General features: G+C 54.3%; 1 protein-coding gene across 21 annotated transcripts; it reads left to right on the forward strand.

Annotated features, from left to right (window-relative positions):
* Nucleotides 1-1786: 1786 nt before the first annotated feature.
* On the forward strand, nt 1787-19192 carry DMKN (dermokine). Of its 21 annotated transcripts, XM_030820139.1 has the most exons (18): nt 1787-2384; nt 2644-2844; nt 2957-3013; nt 3520-3570; nt 5224-5292; nt 5515-5565; nt 7557-7592; nt 8289-8342; nt 9984-10043; nt 10183-10230; nt 10404-10451; nt 13252-13308; nt 13964-14011; nt 15556-15603; nt 16113-16184; nt 17519-17542; nt 17653-17700; nt 18874-19192. In XM_030820139.1, the coding sequence occupies exons 1-17, from the start codon at nt 1959-1961 to the stop codon at nt 17698-17700; spliced, it is 1398 nt and encodes a 465-aa protein (XP_030675999.1). In that variant the 5' UTR covers nt 1787-1958; the 3' UTR covers nt 18874-19192. The 21 variants fall into 21 exon arrangements, 20 of the variants coding, with proteins under 20 accessions (XP_030675999.1, XP_030676001.1, XP_030676000.1 ...); XM_030820141.1 differs by lacking the exons at nt 7557-7592; nt 8289-8342 and adding an exon at nt 15717-15758; XM_030820140.1 differs by lacking the exons at nt 7557-7592; nt 8289-8342; nt 9984-10043; nt 18874-19192 and adding exons at nt 3740-3854; nt 3996-4063 and having other exon boundaries at nt 1959-2384.
* Nucleotides 19193-20226: the final 1034 nt, after the last annotated feature.

Here is a 20226-nt window from a genome sequence, read left to right on the forward strand (position 1 = left end):
CTGGCCAACATGGTGAAACCCTGTCTCTACTAAAAACACAAAAATTAGCCCAGCATGGGATTACAGGCCCAGCATGTGCCTGTAATCCCAGCTTCTTGGGAGGCTGAGGCAGGATAATCACTTGAACCTGGGAGGCGGAGGTTGCAGTGAGCCAAGATCGCACCATTGCACTCCAGCCTGGGCAATAGAGTAAGACTCTGTCTCAAAAAGAAAAAAAAAATTATCTGGGTGTGGTGGTGTGCATCTACAGTCCCAGCTACTTGGGAGGCTGAGACGGGAGGATCGCTTGAGCCCAGGAGGTCAATGCTGCAGTGAGCTACAATTGTGCCACTGTACTCCAGCCTGGGCAAGACCCCGTCTCTAAAAAAAAAAAGAACTATTTCCCAGAGTTGTATAATTCTTAAACTGCTTATGCTTAGTCCAATGCTGGGTACGTAGAGAACCACTGATAAACTGGAGCTGTAATTATTATTATTATTATTTTTATTACCACCATTACTATTATCATCATTAGCCAGTCAGAGATGGAATGACAGGGAAGTAGGAGCTGAGGAGGACAGACGGGGATTGTGTTTACAAGGTAAGAAGTGTTGGATGTTATAAGCTGGGGTGCGGATATTGGGGTGGAGAGAGGAGAGAGAGACTGACTGACAGACATTGAGAAAGGCTGATGGAAACTGGCCCCTCCTAACTGGGCGATGAACCCCAGTGATACGAGACAGTGGGAGGCCCTGTGGCCCCTGGGAATAGAGAAGCAGCCACATTTGCTGGGCAGGGGTGAGGCAGGGGGAGGCTCCCAGGTTCTGTATCCAGAGCTGGGACTGGGGAGAGGGCCGTAGCGCTCATGGATGGCTCCTGACCTTGTGCTACCCTCTCCTCGCTTGCCATTGCTGCCCTGGCCCCTGGCCTGGCGGATGGGTGGGGTGAGCTGGCCCAGTCCTGCCCCTCATAGGCGCTCATACTCACACGTGCCCCTCTAGGGCTGTGTAAACAGGATGGGCGCCTGGGTCAGCGGCTCCCTCCCTTGGCCTTCCCTCCCACTTGTTCCCTGGGGGTGGCTGGCGCGCCCAGCTGCCCTGCTCCACGCCCAGCTTTCTCAGCCAGGAGCAGCCTGAACGCTGAGACACCCTGCTGACCACTCAAAGGGCTACAGCCACCTCCTTCCCTGTCACTGAGGGTCCCCCCGGGGACTCTCCCCAGAACCTCAGAAGCTGACACGCAGCCCGTGGCTGCCAGTCTCTCTCTGCAGGCTGGAAGGTGTGGAGGAACAAGAGGGCAGTCACCTGTAGGTGGCAATGCGGGAGGGGAGAGGGAGAGGAGAGGCTGAGGTGCTGAAACCGAGAAAGGCCGAGGACGGGGCAATGACTGTCACTCGGGAGCCCCTGAGCCCGGCTGGCTGAGCCTGGGTGGGTCCTGTCGCCTGGGGCTTCCCTGTCCTTACTCCCTTGGTGGGGTCCTGCCAGTAACTCCTCTCTTCTAAGTCTGCCCCCACCCCACCGCCTCCAGGAGCCAACCTGTCTCCTTGGATGCCCCTGCCCCCACCCAGTGCCCCGAATGCCTGGGGTTGGGAAATGGGAGCACTTTTGCATCACCTCATCCATTCTCCCTCCCTCCCTGATGCAGCTCACTCTCTGTTTCGACAGAGACTCTGAGACTCACAATAACAGCTGATTACCCTATCGGTGGCTGGGCCCTGAGTCACTGCGGGGAGGGACCTCAGGTTGCCCAGCCCTGTCACCTTCTCCCAACCTAGAGTATAAGGAGTAGTGACAGGGAGGTGGACTCTGAGAAGGCCGGGCAGTTGAGGACAGGAGAGAGAAGGCTGCAGACCCAGAGGGAGGGAGGACAGGGAGTCGGAAGGAGGAGGACAGAGGAGGGCACACAGACACAGAGCAAGGGCGGCAAGGAGGAGACCCTGGTGGGAGGAAGACTCTGGAGAGAGAGGGGGCTGGGCAGAGATGAAGTTCCAGGGGTCCCTGGCCTGCCTCCTGCTGGCCCTCTGCCTGGGCGGTGGGGAGGCTGGCCCCCAGCAGAGCGGAGGGGAAAGCACTGGGACAAATATTGGGGAGGCCATTGGGCATGGCATGGAAGATGCCCTGAGCCAAGGGGTGGGAAAGATCATTGGCAAAGAGACCAGAGGGGCAGCCAGCTCTAAAGTCAGTGAGGCCGTTGGCCAAGGGACCAGAGAAGCAGTCGGCACTGGAGTCAGGCAGGTTCCCGGCTTTGGCGCAGCAGATGATTTGGGCAACAGGGTCGGGGAAGCAGCCCATGCTCTGGGAAACACTGGGCATGAGATTGGCAGACAGGCGGAGGATGTCATTCGACACGGAGCAGATGCTGTCCACGGCTCCTGGCAGGGGGTGCCTGGCCACAGTGGTACTTGGGTGAGTGACTGCGGGGCCAGGTGTGGAAATGGGAGGCTGTGGGCTGCTGGGCTGAGATTCTTGGGAAACGGTTGAAAGGATGGGTGGATCTCTTACTTGCAGCCTTCTGGGGCAGCTTCCTTCTGTGTTCCACCTCCCTCCTATGCCACCCTGGAGTCCCTCTGCCTGTCTCTCTCCCGGTCTCTCTATGATTTGCCCTGGCTCTTCTCTACCAGGGTCAGAGATGGCCCCACTAAGTGCAGGTATGTTGTTCTTGCAGGAAACTTCTGGAGGCCATGGCATCTTTGGCTCTCAAGGTGGCCTTGGAGGCCAGGGCCAGGGCAATCCTGGAGGTCTGGGGACTCCGTGGGTCCACGAATACCCCGGAAACTCAGCAGGCAGCTTTGGAATCAACCCTCAGGGAGCTCCCTGGGGTCAAGGAGGCAATGGAGGGCCACCAAACTTTGGGACCAACACTCAGGTAAAGTCACCCCCAGACCTGCTACCTGCTACCTCCCTCCCTCCAAGCCCACATGCTCCGCGTGCCTCCCTGGTCCCTCTGGATCCTACTCTCAGTCTCGCCCTCTCTGCAGGGAGCTGTGGCCCAGCCTGGCTATGGTTCAGTGAGAGGCGGCAACCAGAATGAAGGGGTAAGAGGAAGGGGCTGGGAACGAACGGAGAAACCACTGGGTGCAGGCTACGTATGGAGAGCTGGGGAAAGACAAAGAGGAAAGCAAGATGGGGGAGTGGAGGGATTGGGGTGAGAGGAAGAGATGAAGCTGGGCAAGGTGGCTCACGCCTGTAATCCCAGCACTTTGGGAGGCCAAGGCACCTGGATCAGCCACTTGGGAGGCTGAGGCAGGAGAATCACTTGAACCTGGGAGATGGAGGTTGCAGTGAGCTGAGACCGCATCACTGCACTCCAGCCTGAGCAAGAGTGAGACTCTGTCTCAAAAAAAAAAAAAAAAAAAAAGGAGGAAGAGAGGAAGAGAGGAAGAGATGGGCCTGGGCCTGGGGAGGAGGCAGATGGGAAGGGGGGAGGTGGGAGAAACACATTAGGAGAAAGGAAGCCAAGCCCTAAAGAATGGAAGAGGCCTGGCCTGTGTCCATGGCCGAGGCCAATGTCTCTAAACTCACCGTCCCCTTCCCTCCACAGTGCACTAACCCCCCACCATCTGGCTCAGGCGGAGGCTCCAGCAACTCTGGGGTGAGTGGAGAGGGGCAACCCAGGAGTTGTGCACCAGGAGGAAATGGAGAAGTTCTGCTCCCCTTAGACTGGGCATCATGGAATATGGCCTGGCTGGAGAGGGAGGGAGGAGGGGCCCGTCTTGGTGCTCTGTCTTTAATCCCAGCCCTGCTCCCTTCCTGCCCCTCAGGGAGGCAGCGGCTCACAGTCGGGCAGCAGTGGCAGTGGCAGCAATGGTGACAACAACAATGGCAGCAGCAGTGGTGGCAGCAGCAGTGGCAACAGCAGTGGCAGCAGCAGTGGTGGCAGCAGCAGTGGCAACAGCAGTGGCAGCAGCAGTGGTGGCAGCAGCAGTGGTGGCAGCAGCAGTGGCAACAGTGGTGGCAGCAGCAGTGGTGGCAGCAGTGGCAACAGCGGTGGCAGCAGCAGTGGCAACAGCAGTGGCAGCAGCAGTGGTGGCAGCAGTGGCAACAGTGGTGGCAGCAGAGGTGACAGCGGCAGTGAGTCTTCCTGGGTGAGTTTGGCACCTCTGTGGAAGGCTGAGATGGGGTGAGGCCCTAGTGGTCCTTGCCGGGAGAGGGCTCCAAGTTTCTCTGAAAGCTGCCACTGCCCCAGGATGGGCGGCCTCCCTGACAGTCATCACCCTGAGGCTCCCTCAGCCTCGTGTTCCCCACCCATGCTGTGCCCCTGATACGCGCACTATCGTTTCTGCAAGAGCCACCCCACTGCTTCTGACTCTGTATCCCTATTTTCCACTCTGTGATGGTGGGGACGTTATCCCACCTGTCTAAGCTCTTGCAGTCAAGTCCACTTGGCAAGTCTCAGGAAATCGTGGGGTGGCAGAGAAGAGAGGGGGACATGGGAGAATATGACACTTGTCTGGGAAGCTCCCAGGAGAATGGGGGCAGGACTGTGATCCGGGAGACCTACTGACGCTGACAGGGCGACGGTGCAGACGACATTCACACATGGGGCCCCTGCACGATGGGTGTGAGGGCAGAAAGGGGCGCTGTGACCCCGCAGCTGCCACCCCAGGGCCCCGGGCCCCACTGACTCCAGAGCCGGCAGTCCCTCCAGCCTCCTGGTCAATGGCCTGTCCAACCCCTTGGCTGATGGCCTTTCCCATCCCGTGTCTTGGAGTCAAGCTAGAGAGGGAGCCACATCTGGCTTCCTCGGGGGTCTGGGAAAGGTATCAGACAGGAGGAGGTGTGTGGACACAAGAAGCCGAATAACCTGAGCTGCTCTCATGCGCCGCTCCCCGTATGATCCTCCTCTCCCCCATCTAGGGCAGTTCTGGGAATGGTGACCAAGGCAGCTACGGCCGCTCCCAGGTGAGGGCTCTAGGGTCCCTTCCACTTGCTGCCCCCTGGTGGCAGGATCGCGGCTAATGCGCGGCCGGGCTCCAGGGGTTCCCACCCCCGGCCTGCGGTGGGCAGCAGCTCAGGTTCTCCAAATCATTGCATAGTTCCGAATACCCTCGGCCACACCTGGCCTTCTCCATGCTCAGAATAACTTCCTGCAGCGACCAACAGGCTAAAGAGGGGGAAGGTCTGGAGGTTGGAAAGAGGACTGGAATCTGATTGGTGTTCCAACAAATCTGTAACACCGCTGGGAACGACTGGGTCCCCTTTAGGTCCTTTAGGACAGCGTTTGAAATCTTGCTTTCCCCTGCAGGGATCCAGCACCGGCTCCTCCTCCGGCAACCACGGTGGGAGTGGCGGAGGAAATGGACATAAACCCGGGGTGAGTGGCTGGCGTGAATCTCCCACCAACCGCGGGAAGAAAAAGGAGAGCAGCTGGTTTCACTCGCAGAATCGGGGAGCCAAGGCTCCGCGGAGATGGGGCTGGATGGCCGCGGAGGTGGAGCGGAAGCGGCTCGCCCCAGGGTTAAAATGCTGCCATTTGGGGGCTGGGACTGGTCTGGGAGGGGACTGAGGGAAAGTCTCCTCTTTTTCTCCCCGGCAGTGTGAAAAGCCAGGGAATGAAGCCCGCGGGACCGGGGAATCTGCGATTCAGGTGAGAGCCAAAGTCTCTTAAGTCTCTCGGGCACTGCAGTTCCTGCCCAGGGCTGTGCCCGCCCCTCCTAACTCAGCTCTCCTCAACCTCCTCCTGCCTTGTCTGCGGGGAACTATTTCGGCAGAAGAAACCAAATGCACTCCTAAAAATGCTAACAATTTCCAAAGTACTAATTAATTGCAAATCTTGCTGTAATATATCTCACCTTATACCACAGATGGGGCTGGGAGAAATCCCATGTAAACTGGTCCTTTTAGAAGCACAATTGTCTTAAATGTCCTGTATTCAACCGGGGAACAGACTGTGGTGAACTCTGGGGGATTCAGAGTGCTTTGGAAAAACATTCCCCCCAGTCATGCTGGAAATGTGGGCTTTATGTCAGCACCTGTGGTGCTGAGAGTTAGTGTCACTGGGATCTTGTGAAAGTGCAGGTTGCTCTAACAGGGCTGGGTGGGCTGAGCCTGTTAGCCGCGTTGCTAACAAGCTCCTGGGTGAGGCGTTGGTGGGAAAGGACTCACGTGGCCAGGAGCAAGGCCAGACGGGAGGTGCTGGGGCTGAGTAGAGACATCTCTTTTTAGGTAATCTATGAGGGATACTAACCTTTTATGGGAACAAACTGGTTTTTAAAAAAAATTTCTCCCCGGCCGGGCGCGGTGGCTCACGCTTGTAATCCCAGCACTTTGGGAGGCCGAGGCGGGCGGATCACGAGGTCAGGAGATCGAGACCACGGTGAAACCCCGTCTCTACTAAAAAATACAAAAAATTAGCCGGGCGTGGTGGCGGGCGCCTGTAGTCCCAGCTATTCGGAGAGGCTGAGGCAGGAGAATGGCGTGAACCCGGGAGGCGGAGCTTGCAGTGGGCCGAGATTGCGCCACTGCACTCCAGCCTGGGTGACAAAGCGAGACTCCGTCTCAAAAAAAAAAAAAAAAAAAAAAATTTCTCCCCATTTGTAACCCTCTTTCTAGTTTATTTTTTTTTTTCTTTTTGAGACGGAGTCCCGCTCTGTCACCCAGGCTGGAATGCAGTGGTGCGATCTCGGCTCACTGGAACCTCCACCTCCCGGGTTCAAGCGATTCTCTTGCCTCAGCCTCCTGAGTAGCTGGGATTACAGGCACCTGCCACCACCCCTGGCTATTTTTTTTTTTGTATTTTTAGTAGAGACGGGGTTTCACCATGTTGGCCAGGCTGGTCTCAAACTCCTGACCTCAGGTGATCTGTCCGCCTTGGCCTCTCAAACTGCTGGGATTACAGGCATGAGCCACTGCACCCAGACTTTTCTAGTTTTTTAATACACCACAGTTTTAACTATATAAGTAGTCAAAAAGCAGCCATCTTTTCCTCTATGGCTTTTGCTCTTGGTGTACCGCTTTAAGGTTTTTATTTTCTTCTAGCACTATGCATACTCCTGCAATTTCACTTTTTCAATTTAACTGGGATGCATCTGGACTTTGTTTTCCTGTATGCTGTCTAGTCCCACCCCTCCATCTAACCAGACTTACCCTACGTTTTCTATCCGAGCTGTGTGCTCCTTTATGAGGGGAAAACTGGTTAAAAACAGAGAGGAGAAAATTGATGAGCTAAAACTCATGGCTAGAACTTGGCATTTTCCCCCAAAATACTTCACTGATATTCCCAGTCCCATGTATTCAATTACTTCAACCACTGATTTAAAATGCCTCTTGTAAATACCTTAGTATTTTGGGGAGTTTCTGGGAATTCTGTCGGACAGGGACCACACTGCTTTATTTATGGTAGCTTTAGAGTATGTTACTATCTACCTCTTATCTTCACTTACCATTTATCTTTTCCAGTGCTTTCTTACCTATTCTTAGATTTTTATCCTTCCAAAAAAAATGTCAGTGTTCAGGCCAGTTCCAAAAGAGAGTGCCATTAGGATTGTTAGAGGAATCATATTAAATCAATACATTAATTTTTGGGGGTGGCCTCAGGATCTTCAACAGAGATCTGTGTTTCTTTGTCTCACCCTGCAGGGCTTCAGAGGACAGGGAGTTTCCAGCAACATGAGGGTAAGAGGATGGTAGACGTGGGGGCAGAGACTGTGCCGGTAGTAAGTGGGATAGAGGTCTGTTCTCCAGGAGCAATACTGGCAGACAGGTGGTCCCACATCCCTGCCAGGTCTACATGAGCGCTCTGGGAATGAGGAAGTACTGATGGGTCTGGGAATTCGCCATGTTTCACAGCAGATAAAGCAGGACTCCAGAGGAGCCCACCTCTCCCTTAAGAGGGGACCAGCCAGTCTACTCTATGCCGCCTCAGCCCCCGCTGGCTCTCCAGCTTGCATCCCCTTTTCTTACTAATGCCAATCAGCCCAGACAGGGTCCTTCAGTTTGAATCAATTTAGTGTAACAGCCTGGCTCACTCCAGCTCCAAAGCCAGGGGAGAATTCAGATGCTTTGCTGGCAAAGCCCTCCCTGATGGATTTTGGGCGGCTTGCAGAAATGAACATAAACAGAGATGGCGATGTTATCTATGGACATCGTAAGTGAGCAGCCACCCGACCCACAGGAGCTTGAAACGAGATCTCAGGGCAGATGGAGCTTCCCTGAGAGAAGGACCTCTTAGGGCTCTGGGAAGTCCTCTGTCATGCTCATGTCTCAGTCCCCCGATTCAGGAATCCCTTGCCGACACCCTGCTTCCCTGCCCTCTCGTCCCCCCGCCCGCCTGCCTCCCCATCAACTCCTCTCCATTTTCTGTCTCCCTAGGAAATAAGCAAAGAGGGCAGTCACCTCCTTGGAGGCTCTGGAGACAATTATCAGGTGAGCCTAGGGGCAGGCAGGGTTGGCTTTAGGAGAAGGGATGGTGAAGCATGCTAAGATCCTGGGAAAAGAAACAAAAATATCAGTTTCTTCTTGCAAGCTGCTCTGAATCTGTGTCCAGTGACCATCGACAGACCAAAACAGGGGTCCGGGATCCCCATCTCCGTCTTCGGTTCATTCATTCCTTCTTTTTGATTTGGATCAGAGCCATGTTATTTTTGTAAGGGGAAAAAACATAAAAGTAACAGAAGAATGGTCAAGGGAATTTCCGTACTTAGGGAGGCAGTGTTGAGAAGGAGAAAGTCACTGAGCTTTGAGGTAGAAGATGAGGTTTCAAAAGCCAGCTCTGGCCAGGCACCAGCATAACTGTAATCCCAGCAATTTGGGAGGCTGAGGTGTGGGGAACATTTGAGCCCAGGAGTTTGAGACCAGCCTGAGCAACATAGCAAGACCCTGTCTCTACTTTTTAAAAAGAAAATAATAGGCCGGGCGCAGTGGCTCACACCTGTAATCCTAGCACTTTGAGAGGCCGAGGCGGGTGGATCACCTGAGGTCAGGAGTTCGAAAACAGCCTGGCCAACATAGCGAAACCCCATCTCTACTAAAAATACAAAATTAGCCGGGTATGGTGGCACATGCCTGTAATCCCAGCTACTTGGGAGGCTGAGGCATGAGAATCACTAGAACCTGGGAGGTGGAGATTGTAGTGAGCTGAGATTGTGCCATTGCACTCCAGGCTGGGCAACAAGAGTGAAACTCCATCTCAAACAAACAGAAACAAAAAAAGAAAATAAAATAACTTATTTTTTTTGAGATGGAGTCTCACTCTGTGGCCCAGACTGGAGTGCGGTGGTGCCATCTCAGCTCACTGCAAGCTCCGCCTCCCGAGTTCACACCATTCTCCTGCCTCAGCCTCTGGAGTAGCTGGGACTACAGGCGCCCGCCACCACGCCCAGCTAATTTTTTTTTGCATTTTTAGTAGAGGTGGGGTTTTACTGTGTTAGCCAGGATGGTCTCAATCTCATGACCTTGTGATCCGCCCTCCTCGGCCTCCCAAAGTGCTGGGATTATAGGCGTGACCCACTGTGCCCAGCCTCAAAAAAATTTAAGATATATATTAAAAACACCACCAGCTCTATCATGTCATCTGTGTATCTTCAGGCAAGTCAGCTAACCTCTCCGAGCCTGAGCTTCCTCCGGTAAAATGAGGACAGTGAAGCCTGACTCACGCAGCCTTCAGTTACTGTACAGCTTTCCATGTCACCACCAGACCAAGGTGTTGTGGAGTCCAGACTCTGGAGACAGATGCTGCATAAGGCACGGTGCTTGGCGTGCCGTGGGACTACACGTTAGCTAATCTCATTTACTTGAGGTGTTTTGGGGACAGGCCAGGACGGAGGCAAGAGCCTGAATATTGAGATTCAGGGGACTGGGTGGGGTTCCATGGGAGCAAGCCATTCTAAGAAGGCTTTGCCAGGTGAACTTTTAGGTGCTGTGTAAGGAAGAGAAGGCAGCTTTACAGAGAGGAGGACAGGAAGCCTGGACTGAGGTGGGGATGAAGCAATCCGGGGCAGGTTGACAGGTGGCAGGCATGATAGGACGCATAAGCCTTGGACATCGGTCCCCCTTTTCCCCACCCAGGGGCAAGGGTCCAGCTGGGGCAGTGGAGGAGGTGACGCTGTTGGTGGAGTCAATACTGTGGTGAGTGGAGGCGACACTCCACCTTGGGCTGGGACCACAGTGTCACGCAATCCTCGCCTTCCCTCCTGCCACTCAGATCTCCCGACTCTGGCTCACAAAGTGGGTTCTTCTCTCATCCCATATCTCCTTGGTTCCGTAGAACTCTGAGACGTCTCCTGGGATGTTTAACTTTGACACTTTCTGGAAGGTGAGTTCTGCGAGATGGCTCTGTTCACTCGCATTTGGAAAACCAACCCCTGCCCTTGGCCCCGCAGGCTGGGGTCCTCTTTCCAAACCAACAGTCAGCAGTGGCCCTTGACCTCTCTCGGCCAATTACCTTATGACTCAATTTGGCCATTCTTCTTTTTGTTTCCTCCACAGAAATTTAAATCCAAGCTGGGTTTCATTAACTGGGATGCCATAAACAAGGTAAGGGCTGGAAATCTTCGTCGGAGAGGGGTATAGGGAAGAAAGCTAAACCTCTGCTCGGTGAGCTGGGGAAACAGTGATGCTGGCCACTAAGGAAGCATTTAGGCCAGTGCTAAAAACAAAACCTAAACACACTGGGGGTGGAGGAGGGAGGGCAGAGGAGACTTGAAAAGAGGGGGAGAATCTGGAGCAGCTGAGATTGAGGATGAGCAGAGGGGACAGGCTTCTTTGCTGCTTCAACATATAGACCCGAGCAGGTCCTGAACCTCACTTTCCCCTTTGAGATGGGGAAGGTTAAGGGGAGAGTAGATTGACTCCTAGAGGGCACATGGAATGAGGAGTGAGGTGGAGCTAAGAGGCCCCGAGAGGAAGGGCACCCAGAGAGCCTCGGGGGTGACAAGCATTAGTCTCTCCCGCACAAACAAAAACACAGCTGGCGTGCGGAACCCCTCCCTCCTTCCTCCCTGCCCACCCTTCCCTCTTGCAGGGGAACCCCTGGCCAGGCTGCTTTGATACCTGAGTAGCACAGGCACCTCTAGAGTAGAGGGGGCTGGACTGGCAGGGAGGGGAGGAAGGACAGGTGGACAACCCACGCAGACACACCCCCGGCAGAAGCTGTGATTGGTGATTGGAGGATGGGTTTTTGAGACACCCTATTTTTTTTTTTTTGAGAATATGAATTAATTGTCAAAGTTTAAACATGGAGAGACTTCACATAATGATTTGGATTTCTGGTTTCTTTCAAAAACTTTGCCAACACTGGGTTCCATTTCCATGGGGTGGAGTTAGGCTAGAGCTGTGAAACAGCTGCTGCTTGGCCCAGGTAGGGAGGGGGTGTTGGGAATGGGTGGGGGGGGTCACTCCCTAGTGGCCAGACTGTCCCTACCTGTCACAGTCATTTTAGCCACCTGACTGGCCCCTGTGAGCAGTGGAGTTTCTGGCATTTAATGTAAAATAAAGAAGACTGGGCTCAGGAAAATCTAAGTCTGACCTTTTAGGAAGGAGGTTGAGGAGACAGGAGAGTACAGATGTTCCCACCCAGCTACAGTGGATTCTTGTTCTCTGTTTCTTTTCTTTTCTTTTTTCTTTCTTTCTTTTTCATTTTTTTTTTTTTGTGAGACGGAGTCTTGCTCTGTCACCCAGGTTGGAGTGTAGTGGTTCGATCTCGGCTCAATGCAACCTCTGCCTCCCAGGTTCAAAATGATTCTCCTGCCTTAGCCGCTCCAGTAGCTGGGTTTACAGGTGCCTGCCACCACGCCCGGGTAATTTTTGTATTTTTAGTAGAGATGGGGTTTCACTATGTTGACCAGGCTTGTCTCGAACTCCTGACCTCCAGTGATCTGCCCGGCTTGGCCTCCCAAAATGTTGGGATTACAGGCGTGAGTCACTGCATCCGGCCTCTGTGTTTCATGGAGAACGGTTTCTGGTAGGAGCAAGGCTCTTTCCTGGGTCACTGGGAACTTAGAGTCTGATGGGAGAGCCGGGGCACATACAGACGCTTCCCAGAGAGCCAGGACAGACAGCCTGCCAGTTTTGCCCATCTAGGGCGGCAGTCGAGGGAGTGATTGCAGTGAGGCAGGATCCTTCTGGGCCAGCTCCTCTAGGGGCAGATCTCCTAGAAAGCAGGGCAGGGCAGAGGTGGGCAGGGGAGAGAATGGAGCCCCATTCTTCACAGTGGGGTGAGGCAGCTGAGGACTTCAGCCAGAGTGAGGAGGGAGCAGAGGGGAACGCAGTGTCATGTTCCTGACGAGGCAGGGGGTTCTTAAGCCCAAGCCGGGATATCTGGGTTTGTTTGGATAGCAGCGGTGGGCAGAAAGGTCCCTGTGGATTTCTGGAGCAGGGGTCTCTCATAACCTCGCGCTGGCTCGCGATGCCCCGGGATTCCTATTCCTCAAGCTCTCTCTTAGAACCTATTTCTGGCCGGGCGCGGTGGCTCACGCCTGTAATCCTAGCACTTTGGGAGGCCGAGGCTGGCAGATCACTTGAGGTCAGGAGTCTGAAACCAGCCTGGCAAATGTGGCGAAACCCCATCTCTACTAAAAATACAAAAATTAGCCAGGTGTGGTGGTGTGCGCCTGTAGTCCCAGCTACTTGGGAGGCTGAGGCAGGAGAATCGCTTGAACCTGGGAGGCGGAGGTTGCGGTGAGCTGATATCGCACAACTGCACTCCAGCCTGGGCAACAGAGCGAGACTCCAACTCAAAAAAAAAAAAAAAAAAAAAGAACCTGTTTCTTTGCCCAGGACCAGAGAAGCTCTTGCATCCCATGACCTCCAGACAAGGAGCCACCAGATTGGATGGGAGCCCCCACACTCCCTCCTTAAAACACCACCCTCTCATCATGAATCTCAGCCCTTGCCCTTGAAATAAACCTTAGCTGCCCCACACTCCTGGTCTCTGCTCCTTTCTTACGTCTCTGCTGTTGTCCGGGGTGGTGTGGAAGGGGTGGCTGCAGCCCCACAGCTTCGGGAAATGGGCTGGAGGAGGCCCGGCAGGTGGAAAGGGGAGGCTCTGAGGCAGGTCCTAGTCTTGAGGTTTTGCTAGAATTAGGTTCTGCTGGAGGCTGGGGAACTTGGGATAGAAAACATTGTATGCTCTGGGACAGGGAGAGTTGGTTAGTGTCTCTCTCTCTCCCTGTTTCCCAAAATGGTTTCCTGGTGTCCCTAAAGACTCCCAGCTCCTCCCATCCCCAACCTTAGTCACAATGACATTCTGAAGGCTGAGAAAGGGCAGTAGCGGGAGGAGGGGTGGGTGAGTGGGCCCAGGCTCTCTGCTAACCTGCTCCCCACCTTTCATCCACAGAACCAGGTCCCGCCCCCCAGCACCAGAGCCCTCCTCTACTTCAGCCGACTCTGGGAGGTAGGAGAATTCTTGCTGTTTGAAGAACTGGGGGCCTGGCCCTCCCGACTCTCCCCAAGCCTCCCTCAAGGCAGCCACCCTCTGCTCCAACCACCTGTCTCAAAACTCCCCCTTTTCTTTTTTTTTTTTTTGAGACAGTCTCGCTCTATCACCCAGGCTGGAGTACAGTGGCGCTATCTCGGCTCACCGCAAACTCATGCCTCCCGGGTTCACGCCATTCTCCTGCCTCAGCCTCCCAAGTAGCTGGGACTACAGGCGCCTGCCACCGCGCCCAGCTAATTTTTTTTTTTTTGTATTTTTAGTAGAGATGGGCTTTATACTGTGTTAGCCAGGATGGTCTCAATCTCCTGACCTTGTGATCCACCTGCCTCGGCATCCCAAAGTGCTGGGATTACAGGCGTGAGCCACCGCACCTGGCCAACTCCCCCTCTTCATTTTTGAGACAGCTCATCCAAATCTTATCACCCATATCTTATCACCAATACCATCTTAAGTGCTGACACCCTCAATCTCCCACGTGCTTACCTTCCTCCAACCCCAAACCACACCCAAAAGCTCCTTCCTACCTGAGATCTGGAAACTCCCCCAATTTGCTGCATAGACCACCCCGTGGGTTCTGCCTCCCTGGCCCACTCTGCCCTCCTTCTCCCTGCAGGATTTCAAACACAACACTCCTTTCCTCAACTGGAAAGCAATTATTGAGGTAAGGCGGGCAGGACTTCTCAGCTCTGGGACACAGGGTTTGGGGCCCTGGGCGAGCCGCTGACCCAGGTGTCTGTCCCAGCTTCTTCCCCTCCCTTCCCACTTTCCCAGGCTTTGTGCAATCCCGAGTGGGGGTGGGGTGAGAGGGAGAAGCCGTGAGTCACTGAGGAGCAGGGTGGGAGGACCTCCCTAGGATAAAAGCCGAGGCCGAGGGCTGGGGCCTCCACAAGCACATGAACATGAAGCTGGCCACTGCCTCTGCTCTGCTCCTGCTCCTGCTGGGCCTGGCCTGGACCCAGGGGAGCCATGGCTGGGTGGGTACCGCAGTGTGCGCAGGTGCAGGGAGACCGCGTTGTGGGGAAGAAGGGGCCGAGGCTGGGGCATGGGGAGGACAGCTGAGGCGGAACGGGAGGGCGGTATGCAGGGGTCAGGTCCCTGTCTAGTGGAGGCAGCTGCTGAGGGTCTGAAGACCTGGGTCAGGGAGGATGGGGAGGACCTTGGGTGGTGCCAAAGACCACGCTCCAATTCTGCATGGCCAGTAGCCTTTGAGGAACATGACCCGTGGGCACTGAGGCAAGGGCTGCCTGCTCCCACGTCTACGTGTGCCAAGTATATGAGGCCGGACAGGTGGGGCCCTGCGAAGGGGGGGTCGAGGCACTCCAGCTAAGTGCGGTCATGCATGCGTGTGTGAACAGGGTGGCGTGTGGTCTGATGTTTCACGAAGAACCAGGATGCTGATCTCTAATTGTAACTAATTTAATTTTTAAGTAGACCAAGCAAAAAATACCTGGAGGCCTATGGTCAACCAGTTTGTGACCTCAGGGTTAGGGCTTGCAGTGGGGTTTAGGTTCAAGGTCAGGTATGGATAAGGCAGAGTTAATGCTGGAGTCAGGACTTCACTGTCACTCTGTGTGTGTGTGTGGCGGGGCGGACGGTCCAAGTGGAGAAGCCGTGATGGCAGGAACTCCTTTTCAATGCTTAGTTTCTCCTCCTGCGCTGGGGCTGGGGGGTGTCCGGCGCATCCGCAGTGTCTTAAGTTACTTTATCTGTTTTCTTGTATTTCTCTTTTTTTGCTTCCTGCAGTCCAGAGCTAACCTAAGCACATAGCTTCTGCAGATAACAACCCCTCCTTCAAGCACCCGGTGGGGCATGGCGTCGGTGTGCAGGGACTACGGGCCTACGGGCAGAGCAGCAGGACTCGGTGCAGGCAGAAGGCGGGCTGGGCTGCGGTGCCTGGGTCTGCCCCAGAGGAGCCTGCATGGCTGAGGCTCACTTGTTCTAGCTCAGTCTTAGGCTGGAGCTGCCAACTCTCCCAGGGCATGGGTGGGGAAGGTGTTGCCAAACCTGGTTCTCTCCCTGGCTCCCAACGCTGAGTGTGGATATCTGTCTTCTATCTATCTGGGCCATCAGCTCCTCCAGGCTCACTGCCTTCTCTATAGGTAGCACGTGGAAAGGGGTGGGGTGAGGGAGAAACTGGGGCTCTGGAAGCCCGGCAATGCCTGCACGACTACGGAGGCACAAACTGTGGCCCCTTCTTCCTTTCAGGGTGCGGACGCATCGTCACTGCAGAAACGTGCAGGCAGAGCCGACCAGGTGAGTCTCTGTCCTCAGGTTCCCCTGCAGGGCCCTTGGTCCCCCTTGGCTTTGCTCCCGGGTCTGGGCAATCTGAAATTCTCTTTCACCCCTCCATTCAATGGCTTTCTCAGCCGGGTGCAGGATGGCAGGAGGTGGCAGCTGTAACTTCCAAGGTGAGACATCTACCATGGACCCGCTGGGTTAGGTCCTGGCACTTCTTTTCTTGGTCTCCTACCCTCACCTCCCAAGTAACACTTGAAGAGTTGGGAGAGTTCTCGAGGGCACGAGGAGGAGGCGGAGGAGGCGGAGGAGGCGGTGGGCATTTGGGCTAGGACAGTAAAGGCAGGTGAGGGTGGGGGCCCTGGCTGGCTGGAGGAGATTCTATAAAAGAAAACACATGACACAAGGAGGGGAGAAGGCAGGCGTTTTAGGAAAGGTCTGGTCCAGGCAGGAAGGTGGGATGTTTATTCCAGAGCAAAATGGCCTTCATCCGTTTGTTCTAACCCCCATGCCCACTTCTTCCACAGAGGTATAATTATAACCAGCATGCGCATCCCACTGCCTATGGTGGGCAGTACTCAGTCAAGACCCCTGCAAAGGTGAGACCTGCAACTGCCCTGTCTTCCCGCTGGGGGCTCTGCATGGGGGACAGGGAGAGAGGCTTTCACTGCCTGGGTCCTCTGGGTTGGTTGCCTGAGGCTGGATCCCGCTGTCTTTGAGTCCAGGCCTCCCCACCCCTTTGCAAGGGAGACTCGGGTCCCCGAGACAGTTTGGAAGTGGAGGGCAGGAGGGTTCAATGCGCCTCACACCCACCCAGTCAGAAAAGATTAAAAAGGAACAGCAGCAACATAGAAAACTAAGAACCAACACCCTCTCCAAGAAGAATATAGGCTTTAAAAAATCATGACACCTGCAAAACACACGAGCAGCTCTTCCTCACAGGTTCCCTCTCTGTGGACCATTTTTTTTTTTTTTTTTTGACAGAGTCTTGCTCAGTCGCCCAGGCTGGAGTGCAGTGGTGTAATCTCCGCTCACTGCAAGCTCCACCTCCTGGGTTCACGCCATTCTCCTGCCTTAGCCTCCCGAGTAGCTGGGACTACAGGCGCCCACCACCACGTCCGGCTATTTTTTTTGTATTTTTAGTAGAGACAGGGTTTCACCATGTTAGCCAGGATGGTCTTGATCTCCTGACCTCATGATCCACCCTCCTCGGCCTCCCAAAGTGCTGGGATTACAGGTGTGAGCCACCGAGCCCGGCCACTGTGGACCTTTTTTTTAGGGGGGAAGATGGAATGGAGGGTGAGGAAAGCAGACTAACACTTAGGGGAGGCCGGCCTGGGAATGCCTGGTTGGCAGTTAAATGAATGCTTTATTCCACAAAGGAAATGAAAAGAAAAAATACGTGAGAATTTGGTTTCATTCCGTTGCAAAGAAGGCAATCTCATAACATCAGTAAATGAATATTACAAATTCGGCTGACAAAGCAATAGCAGGCTGGGTATTTCCATCTCTCACGACAATAAAGTCCCCGCCTTTGGGGAGAGGACCTTCCACTGAGAGACGAGAAACTACAGGCTGGTGAGAGGAGGGACATGCAGCTTCTACTGCCTGTGGCTTCCACTCTGCTGGGTTATCTGTGGCAATGTCTACCCACCTGGCAGGCCGAAGGGAGGCCTATCCTCTTTTGACCCCCTTGGTCAGTACGTGCCCAGGAACTATGTTCAATATCATCTTGGATCAAGTGCACTCGGGCTGATAAACGTGCCATGAAACCAACTCCACAGCCTGAATGTCCACAGTCAGACTGGAAAACCTTGGTGATAGCCCTGGTGTGAGCCTGCCCTTGCTGCTGGGCCCTTCATGAGCCGGGAGGCCATGGCAGGGTACAGGGAGGCCATGAGCCCCACATCACTTTCCTTTGATCTTTTTGCAGGGGGGAGTCTCGCCTTCTTCCTCGGTGAGTATGGGGGACTGAGCTTCATCTGGCTGGAGAGAGAAGGGGCCTGAGGCCAGAGGGTGTGGAAGGGACCCTGTGGTGGCCACTCAGACTTTCTCTTTTTCCGGCAGGCTTCCCGGGTGCAACCTGGCCTGCTGCAGTGGGTGAAGTTTTGGTAGGTGAGTGTCAGAGTGAGCCGACCCAGGCCGCATCCTGGGAGTGGAGGCACAGTCACCCGGGGCAGGGCCGGGATCTTGGTATATCCTCAGATCTCAGTGGGCAGCAACATGAAGTCAAGTATGCTCTGGGTGGACGCTATAAAGGTGTTAAGGAAGAGGGGACCTCATGGTGGGGTGTGGAGAAAGACCCATAATAAAGTGATCTAGGGCCGGGTGTGGTGGCTTATGCCTGTAATCTCTGCGCTTTGGGAGGCTGGGGTGGGAGGATCACTTGAGGCTGGGAGTTTGAGACCAGACTGGGCAATATAGCAAGACCCCATCTCTAAAAAAACAAAACAAAACAAAACAAAACAAAACAAAACAAACCATTCCAGCCTGGGAAACATGGCAAAACCCCGTCTCTACTAAAAATACAAAAAATTAGCCAGGTGAGGTGGTGCATGACTGTAATCCCAGCTACTCCGGAGGCTGAGGTGGGAGAATCACCTGAGCTTGGGAGGTTGAGTCTGCAGTGAACTGCGATCGCGCCACTGTACTCCAGCCTGGGCAATCACATGAGACCTTGTTTCAAAACAAACAAACAAATGAAAAACATTAGCCCCACATGGTGACACATGCCTGCAGTTCCAGCTACTTGGAAGGCAGAGGCAGGAAGATAGCTTGAGCCCAGGAGTTCAAAGCTGCAGTGAGCTATGATCACACTACTACACTCCAGTCTGGGCAACAGAGGGAGACCCTGTCTCTAAAAAAAAAAGAAAGAGAGAGAGAGAAAGAAAGAAACAAAGGGAGAAAGGAAGAAGGAAAATGACCTAGGGCCCTCGGAAAGCACCCTAAGGTGGGACCACATAGGCACAGCTCTGAGAAGAGAAGATGGTGTTGTAGATGGAGCACAGGGACCGGGATAGGGATGTTACAGGGGAACTGTGAAGAAAAGAGCCTCCTGGTGGAAGGGTTCAGAGGTGGGACGCAGCGAGACTGCATGGGCGAGAGGTGATAGCTTAGCTCGGCAGAACCACAAATTCTGTTTTAGGAGGAGCAAAAGTGAGGGGCACCACAGGCGAACAGGTAGGACAGCAAAAGAATAGTGGGTGCCCAGACGGTGGGTGAAAAGATGCGCTGTTTCCGCAGGCTTAGGAGTGGCCACGTGCTACCATTTGATTTTTTTTCTTCTAGGCAATTTCTTCCAACCACCGCCAAGGCCCCGAAAAGCACTGGTCGTCAGGGAGTTCCTCCCCTTGGCCCCCAGCCTGTGCCAGCCCTGGCCCGGCTGCCGCACCTCTGTTTCCTAGGCTGGGGACCCAGCTTGTCTCTCCTTGTTTCTTCCCGCTGCACTGTGGTGCTTCAGTGACCACCAGCCTCATCGGATATACCAGCATCTTTCTCTACCTGCTCCCTTTTGTGACCTGAAGTCACTGTGACAGTTCTCCAGGAAGGAGGAGCTTCCTACTTTTGAGTTTCTCTGTGGAAATAAAACATGAATCTTGTTTCCCTACGACTTTCTCAAATTTTATTCTTTAATGCTATGTTGATGGCCTGGCTCAGGGAGGATGGAAGAGTGATTCAGGGGCAGCTAATCTGCCTTCTGCCTGAAACTGGTATAAAGCACAGAGGGTGAGAGAGATGAGACCTGGGATTTATTTCTGACAAGCAGCCTGCATTATGCCTCAGTTTCCTCATCTGTAAAAAAATAATCATTGCCCAACCTATACCTGAATACCATTCTTTTTTTTTTTGAGACTGAATCTCACTCTGTGGCCCAGGCTGGAGTGCAGTGGCACGATCTTGGCTCACTGCAACCTCCGCCTCCTGGGTTCATGCAATTCTCCTGCTTCAGCCTCCTAGTAGCTAGGATTACACGCATGCACCACCACACCTGGCTAATTTTTGTGTCTTTGGTACAGATGGGGTTTCACCATGTTGGCCAGGGTGTTCTCGAACTCCTGACCTCAGGTGATCCACCCGCCTCAGCCTCCCAAAGTTGCTGGGATTACAGGCGTAAGCCACCATGCCGGCTTGAATACTGTTCTTTTTGCACTTGAAGCAGCCACAGGTGTTTTGTCGGCCTGAAAAAGCGACAATGGAAATATTCAAGTCAGGAGCAGGGGGAAAGAGGTTGTTCAAAACGGGAGGTCAGTCCCAGAAGGTCAGGGAGAGGGCAGGAAACAGGAGCGAGGTGCTGGTAGAGACTGTGCTTATCCACATGGACAGGCTGCTGTGGGGATGGGGGCGTGGTTGGGGAGATGAGCTTAGGAAGTTGGGGGCACTGGATCTAAACCAGGGCCTTATCTCAGGCACCGAGTGCCCTGTGTTTCCAGGATACAGAGGAAGGGAGGCAGAACACTTCCGTCCCATCACTGTACCAATGAAACAGGAGAGGCTGCGGCGCAGCCTGAGCCAGGCTTATCCCACGCTGAAGAGCCCATGGGACTGGGCTGGGGGTCTGCAGTTGGGGCCCCTAAGTCCCACCAAGCTGGTCCAACATGCCCGGATTAAGGATCCCCCACCCCTTTGTCCCCCTGGCATCCC

This window comes from Nomascus leucogenys, chromosome 10, assembly GCF_006542625.1.
Source record: "Nomascus leucogenys isolate Asia chromosome 10, Asia_NLE_v1, whole genome shotgun sequence".
In the NCBI taxonomy this organism is placed as follows: Eukaryota; Metazoa; Chordata; class Mammalia; order Primates; family Hylobatidae; genus Nomascus; species Nomascus leucogenys.